The 8,407-nt window shown below is 39.9% G+C and overlaps 1 protein-coding gene across 1 annotated transcript in view; it reads left to right on the top strand.

The window, feature by feature from the left end:
• Positions 1-358: 358 nt before the first annotated feature.
• The window catches only part of LOC108799599 (zinc metalloproteinase-disintegrin-like batroxstatin-2), a gene marked incomplete at its 3' end in the record, with an annotated part of 40,097 nt that continues 32,048 nt past the window's right edge, over positions 359-8,407 (top strand). The window contains exons 1-2 of the mRNA XM_018571488.1: positions 359-434; positions 4,489-4,595. Of these exons, the coding sequence (XP_018426990.1) occupies positions 392-434; positions 4,489-4,595 (150 nt within the window). The remainder of the gene's footprint in view (positions 435-4,488; positions 4,596-8,407) is intronic.

Here is an 8,407-nt window from a genome sequence, read left to right as displayed (position 1 = left end):
TATTTCTCAGTAAATGCAGCGTGATAGGAAGATGATGAATACTAATAGTTTACTTCATGTCATAGTCCATCCAACTGTAAAAGTGTATGTAGATCTCGCACACAATTGTGTCATCCGGCCCCCATATCCCGAACACTTTATTACTTCTTCTCAAATGCTGGCAATGACACATCTGCTGAGCTGAGACCAATCACTTCCCGAGCCCTCATTTCCTCTCGATGATGATTCAATACACTCATGACTCACACTGGGAGGGGCTTCGCTATTCGCTTCTATAGCCATCCAATCAGAGGGAGCCGTTATTAACATATGCTTGTATGCAAATGAGTCCAGATATAGCCTGTGGTCCATGTGTGTGCTGAGTTGGACCGGGCTGTGTTCAGCGGGGAGGATGGAGTACATGCTGTGTCTATGGGCACTATGGGCTGTGCTGGGTAAGTTCATGTCTATTGGGGGGGACAAACTTATAGGATCAGCCCGGATCACCATCTACTGGATACCCTGCATCATTTGCCGTCTACCCAGGGAAATGGCTATTATATTGTTCAGAAAGTTTTCCTTTAACACTGTACGGTATATGCTGAGCATCTGTGCAACGGGATCTATGCAATGGGATCTGTGCAACGGGATCTCTACAAGGGTTTATTTGATAGCAGACCGGGATATTGCCGATCGGTTTGCCTAATGTTTTTATTTGTATACTTATTGATATGTACAATGGGATCTGTGCTTCACTTTCTAGCAGATCGGGATATTGCCGATTGTTTTATTCAATGTTTTACTTGCATACTTATTGATCTGTGTGTGGATTTTGTGTGTATGCATTTTGTACAGGGAGTGTAGGGTTGTACATAGACAGAAAAGTGCACCCATCCGCAGATGTATGTGTAGATGTAGATATATATATTACACAACCCACCCTCTCCCCAAACTTTTTACTAACTAGATCTGCATAATATACAAGACTATAGGGATATAGGGATTCTTAATTCTCCATAGGAGAATGATCCAGGGATTTATCCGATCCCCAAGTTTGGACAGAGACTAAACTTTTGATAGACTGTGTCTTGTGTCATAATCTATATTCTTATCAACTGTTTAACTATATCATGTATGTGAATTGTTTAATAATAATAATTATCTATCTATCCATCTGCCCCAGAATTCATATCTACATTCCTATCCAATAAAATCAATGATTTCTCTCCTATTTTCTAGTTGTTTTCTCCTTCCAATGTAAGGGATTAGGTTCAGGGAGTGGTTTGGAGGATCCAGTTCCCTATTATGTCTCTGCTTTCTTCTGTTCCTTGTCTTTTGTCTGCTATATGCTATATAACATTCAGTTGTCTGCAATGCTAATTCCCCTGCTAGGTTTATGTTATGTGCATCTTTGTTTTATGTGGATATGATGTCCATGTGCCCCCGGTCTCGCACCATTTATGCATTTAGAGCCAGATGGTTACTTTCTTATTTTTGTGCTATAATATTAGGCTTTCCTCTAGTAAAACCTTAATTACATTGAACAATGTACATACATTAAAAAAATAAATGTATTTGGTGGTGTTCTTCTTTTCCCTTTCATTGCAAGGTCTCTATCTTCTCTTCCTCTTTAAAGTCTGTTTAACTCTCCCCCCACCCCCACTTGCCTCTTCCATTTCCCTGCCGTCATCCTTTTCTCTTAATAGAATTAGCTTCTAATACACCATTGCTTTTACAGTGTCCAAAGTAAACTAGAGAGATGTTGTATTCCCTTACTCAATTTTACTGGAATATAAAAAGAGCTAATTGAAGACACATTTTGCATATGTGACTTGGGTATTGAAGAGCATTAATTGTAGCTTATATAGGAAGCTGTTTTCCCTGTGACTTGGTCTATGTATAAGATTAATCCCTTTTAATAGTATGATATATTATCCTTTATGTAGCCCATGCACGTATCAGGCTTCTATTCTTTGTTTTTCTTAATGTTGGGTAAACATTTAGTAGTTGAATGTGCATTTGTTTTGCTTGGAAAAATTTGCCTACCCTTCCTGTTGGATTGCATTTTAAGTCCTACTTCTGTACAAAAACTGTATTATGTGGTTTAATGTTTGTATTATGCATTTACTGTATATTGCAGTCTGACCCGCCACTTTGAGCTTTTGCCAATGTCACCAGGGTGACAATAGTGAGATGCCACAGTAGTGGCGGGGTTCATGGACTATGTACGACCGCCTCAGTATCTTATTTTTCCTGATTGTTTCATTTATAAAGCTGTTAATTATGCATTTAAAATCCCAGTAGAGAAAGTGAACTGTCCTCCCTAATGTAAAGAAGAACTCTGGGTACATTTTTTTAAAACTAACTCTTGCAGTGGGGCTACCCCTGCACTGCAAATGTTAAGTGCTCATTTTGGTGTAGGGCTGAAAAAAAAAGTTATACTCACTCTATCCTCTGAGCTGGTGTCTCTCCCCCTTCACTGCAGCAGTCTAAGGTCATGTGAGTCATCACGTTCTATACACAGTGTATAGAAAGTGAGGATGCAGGAGGAGTAGACAAGCATGCAGGGAGAACTGTCACAGCAGGCCAGCTCTGAGGATCAGGTGAGTATAACTTTGTTATTTTCAGCCCTAGACCAAAACTAGTACTTAACCCTTACAGTGTGGGGTAACCTCACTGCGAGGGTTAATACAATTTACCCAGAGCTCTTCTTTGCATCTCAAAGACTAAAATGTGTTTTGCGGACATGTTGGAACTGAGCTATAACATCTAGAGCAAATTTATTTAAGGGGGTTTTCCATTCCCAACGCATCTGTTCTGTTCATTTATAACCTGCAGTAAAACATAAACGTGGAATCTATGTGGTTATCAAAGGAATCTAGGGCTGCAACAACTAATCGACATAATCGATTATAATCGATTATTGAAAAAGTTGTCAACTTTTTCAATAATCGATTAATCGGCTTCCGATCAGTTGGCCCTGTTCACAGCTCCACACGCTGTGCGCCGCACCTCCTCCCCACCTCACGCTCGCCGCTGCCAGACCCGCTCGCATCCACGCTCCACACGCCGCACCTCCTCCCCGCCTCACATTTCCTGCCCATCCACATCCACGATCGGCACAGGGACGCGGGGAGATGTAGTAAAGAGGAGCAGGTGTGGGGGTATGACAGCTGCTGATAGACAGGTCCGATCTCAGAAGCACGTTGCTGGAAGACTGCACTTTCCCACACATGGTGCTCTATAATGTATTGCTGGGATTTGTATTTCTCTATAGCTGATGGTACATTGTGCTGTATATTATACAGAGGAATACAAATCCCAGCAATACATTATACACTGTATGTATAATGTATTGCTGGGATTTGTTGTACTCCTCTATAGCTGGTGATATTCTGCATTGCGCTGTATAGAGGACTACAAGTCCCAGCAATAATACATTATACAGCGCAATGCAGAATACCACCAGCTGTAGAAGAGTACAACAAATCCCAGCAATAATACATTATAAAGTGGTACAATGCTAAATACCACCAGCTATAGAGGACTACAAAACCCAGCAATAATTGATTATACAGCGCAATGCAGAATGCTGCCAGCTATTATGTACTATTGCTGGGATTTGTTGTATTCCTCTATAGCTGGCGGTATTCTGCATTGTGCTGTATAATGTGCTTTTGCTGGGTTTTGTAGTCCTCTATAGCCGTTGCCATTCTGCATGCATTGCTGTATAATTTTACACTTTCCATTTCACTATATTGCACACCACACTATCTTTTTTTCTTTTTTACTTCCACCGGTCCAAGCTTGCTCCTGTGATGGACTACAACCTTAATACAAACTAGTAGTCCTATCACTGGAGCCATTTTTTAAACTTTATTTTATAGTTTATCCGATTAACCGATTAATCGAACTTAATAATCGGCTAACTAATCGATTTTGAAAATAATCGTTAGCTGCAGCTCTAAAGGAATCTGCTTCATTTATATATAAGTATTTATAACTCTGGTTTGTTATATGTTTTTGTATACAGTAATGTGGATTCATCTAATGGCTTTTCAATGGCCTTGCCATCCTAACATATACTAAACTTAATTGTTGTTGGTTGGAGTATTTGCTTAGGCTGTAAATTACCCAGAATTCCAGGTGATACTGTTTGGTAATAATCTGAGGTTGTAGTACCACACTGAAAAAACCAACGCATTTTGGGTGTCAGAGAGAGGCCCCTTCATCACGGTGTGAAGGAAAGTGTTAACTACTGGACTTAAAAGTAAAAATTAGTACAAACTAAAGCAATTGGCATTTTTTGGTCATCTCCTTGAAAAACGGATGTCTCAGCAGTCTGCCAGCTGTATGTCAAACCTCTTGGATGATAGTTTCATTTGAATACTGTCGGAAACATATCAGCAGGATATATTGGTATATATAGATCTTTCTAAATCATACGGGTTGTCTGACTCTGGTATTGCCTTTCTTTATGCTCACATTATTCATTTTGTTATTGTGTAGGTTGTTCAGAAATGGTGAATCTTCCCCATGTTCAGACATATGAAACAGTGATTCCTCGAAGGTTGCACCAAGTCTTTTCAAAGAGGGATCTCCATGGTTCAGGGGTAGGTACTCGGCTATGAATTATGTTTTATAAAAACAACACAGTTGAGTGCTGTTATTAGGAGCAGTTGCAGTTTTAGGACAAGCTTTCCGGGGGTCTAAACTTCTCTTCTAATGTCCAAGCACTCGTCTACTACCTTCTTCTAAGGTCCACCGCTTGGACCTTAGAAGAGAAGTCTAGACCCTTAAAAGCTTGTCCTAAAAAATGCAACTGGGTGCGACTGTACATAGCTGTGTTGTTACAATAATGCACTAATACGACTACAATAATTTTTTTAAAATTTTATACCAATAAATGTCTGTACCTTTTTAAATATACATTGGAGTGTGCTATACATGGTACTGAAGAGGTTAAACTAAAATGGTATGCCAGTGAACTTTCTGTGTGCAGGAATGACAGGACAAATGTAATGGTCTATCCAGGAACTCAACCCATAAACCATTTTGTGGAGACAAAGTTCATGCTCTGATCTGGCTTAGCCCCCTCCTAACTCAGAGCATACAAGGCTATTTTTCATGTCACTGAGATATCTGAGGTTCCTTGGGACTTTGACTCATTCTGTAGAGGGGGGGTGCCCAGCTAGGAGATGTCTGTAATGTAAGATGTCTGCTCATAAGCCCCTGTTACTCACCATGAAAAATGACACTGCTTTAAGTTTGCATTTCACAGATGACAAAAGTAAGCTTTGAACTTCACGTTGTTCCTTAGTGAGTCCCATGAGTAAGATACTAAATAGTGTAAAAATATGCTAGTATATGCTTCCCATATATAAGGGCTCAAAGTATATGTAAACCCAATCACTTTACTCCCATATAAGATTTAACATGTTAATGTCAATTTGAAAATGATTTTCAGTCTAATCACATCAGCAGTTTTTATTAAAATAATACCTGACCATCCTGCCATGAAAGTCCTTGTTACTTCCTATCATAGGGTAAGAGTACTTTGTCCCTGTCTCCCAATTGTACTCCTGCCTTGTCTCCCTGATGGAGACTACAATGCATTTTATGCAGGTGTGGTATACTGTGTGTGTGGTCTAATGTTGTCACCACCCAGCAACCCACCCTGAGACAGAAAGTGGCTGCAAAGAGGCTGCAAGAAAATAAACCGTATTAAGATTCAACAAATAATGAAAAAGGGTCAAAACAAGTTTTTTTTGTTTTTTCATAAATGGCAATTGTTTATGATGCACCATGCATTAGCAAAACCAGTTAGGGTTTATATCTTCTTTACGTATGAACTAAGCACTCAAACTCAGAGTTGCAGGTACATAGTAAAAGAGAAGGCCTCTGTTATATCATTGCACCTCTTAAATTCTGCAATAATGATAGTAATACAGAAGAAGGACCATGGACAGAATATACTGGACACTGGGGGATCAAAGCCAGGGTATTTTCAACAATTTACTGTTCCGTAAAGATGAATTGTTTATCCACAGCAAAATGCAGTAACAATATGTAAGGTGGTGAAGGTGTATTTCTGAATGTGTTCTATGTTTAGCAAAAGTACCATATGGACTATCCACCATGGGCATTATTTACAGAATCTTGGCAGTAATGGAACCATGTCCATTATTATTATTGGAGTGCCACTAGGTTTTCCTTCATGTAGCAAGTACATTCTTCTCATGATAAGATAAGCCAGCTTGGCTTTTACTTGTTTAACACTGTCACATGATTTGAATAGATTTTTGGTTCTCTGATTTTTGACCCTTTCCATAAACTCGTCTACCTGTGGGATAACATGAAACTTGCTGCATTGGTTGACAGTGTATTAACCACATTGAGATACCTATAGTCCAAGGATGGACAAATCCCAGCATCTAGGTAGCCAATGAGCCTTAAAAATTACAGCTGGCCCCTTACTTTTGAGGGTTTCTCTCGTTGTTCTGCTCGCTCCTGCATTGGACAGATTGGCTCCTGAATTCAATTAGTTTGTCTGCCCCTGCTATTGTCCCATGCATAAGACCAGAGGGCAAGGCGTACTGGCAGACATATTAAGAAGACATCAGCTATAGAAGAAGTGCATCCGGATCAGCTATAATATCTGATGCAGAGCCTCACGCCATGACAGCGAATTAATTTATATATGATGAAATATAGGGAGACACTGAAGTACAACCCAAACCTTTCTTGGGGCTTTCTTGGTGACAACTATGTAGTTGTGCTTAAAAAACAGAAATCGGACTCCACTCATACCAGCATGTGGTTTTTATTGTATATACCCTTCAATTAAATACTGTTAATAGATCTGCTCCCATGAATGTGCCTATGCTGTGTTCTGTATTCTGTTTATTAGTAAGGATATGTGAGGCAGTTAAGTTTATAACTTGCACTTAACATTTCCCTGCTAAGGGGGTCATTGTTGTCTCACTTGGTACATGTCAATTGTATTCAATGCTAAGTCTAAAGGCAACAACTAGTAGCAATTTAAATAAACCATTGAGACGGATGTAGATCAGCGGTTCACAACCTTTTCTATGCCCCACAGCCCTAGGAAATATTTAATGTTTACACTGGGTAAAAGCCTCCACAAAAGTAATATCACATTTGAAGATGAAGAAGTCCAACGTCTAATGTTTGAACCACATATTGATGGATTGTGCAATCTGTATTTATCATCTTACTTGCCCTCCTGTCTCCAACATTTTTGGATATTTGAAACTTTTTTTCTTTTGTAGACAGGGTGGGGCAGGTTTACAATCCATGTTAGGTTTGTACTTTTATTTGGACACCATTAAGCTGGCCATACACCTATAGATAATTTGCAGATTTTCTATGGCCAGATGGAAAAAGTGCAACAGATTGCTCCATCTACGCTAAACTGTGTGGATGGAGGAATCTCCCGCTGGGCCAAGCTTCAGTATCTTGCTAATCGGCCCCGCTTGCTGTCAAAATACCTGAACATTGCCTGCATCCAACCAGATTTTTCAGTTATTTTGACATTCAGCGGGGCCGACTAGCAAGATACTGGAAGCTTGGCCCAGCGGGGAGATTCCTTCATCCACACAGTTTTGCCTACATGGAGGAATGTGTTGCACTTTTTCCATCTGACCATAGAAAATCTGCAGATAATCTATAGGTGTATGGCCAGCTTTAGACCTTGTTAAAACAGGCTTCAGTTTGTACAAGATTTTAGAAACGTTTGGCGAGCTTCGAGCAGCTTTCTTGAAGCCTTTAAAGCACCCTTCAACTCCAGTTTGGGAATGTTAAACGCAGATCTCAATAGGAGTGATGGCTGCCATTTTAAATACACTTGTAGCAGGCTTTCAACAAGCTTCAAGTAGTGCCGAAGATTACTGAAGACTTCTAGCAGCTTGCCTAAAGTGACAGTCAGCATGCTCATTAAGATCTGTGTTTAACATTCCCAGCTAAAGGGCACTTGAAAACTTTCAACAACGCTTGCTGAAAGCTCTGTAAAAGCTTGGTGTACACCCTGCTCTCATGAAATCTGATGTCTGGGTGGACAAGACCTTAGAGAGTTTCCCTCACTTACTGTTCTGGTGATAATAGTTTCATCCGATAGGAAATTAGTTCAAATCTCTCGCAGCAACAAAGATAGAAATAAAAATGCCTTTTTAGTAGAGTAGGTGACTTTTTTTTTTTTTTTTGCTGTCAATGTCCCTGGTGGAGATTATACACTTCCAGTTTGAAAACCGTGTCACTGTAACAGTGAATTATGATAAATCTCTTTCGCCCGGGGTAGTAGTAAAACCTAGGCAGGGGTTTTAGCCGTTCCCCACTCTATCCAAAACTAAAATGAAAAGTTTTAGCTGGAAATACACTGACCACCCCCAAACATCCCCCCCCCCCTTCC

This window comes from Nanorana parkeri, unplaced genomic scaffold (assembly GCF_000935625.1).
Source record: "Nanorana parkeri isolate BGI_ZX_2015 unplaced genomic scaffold, ASM93562v1 scaffold1767, whole genome shotgun sequence".
Taxonomy (NCBI): domain Eukaryota; kingdom Metazoa; phylum Chordata; class Amphibia; order Anura; family Dicroglossidae; genus Nanorana; species Nanorana parkeri.
The sequence above is the reverse complement of the archived record's forward strand: the minus strand, read 5'-3'. Positions and strand labels throughout refer to the sequence as shown.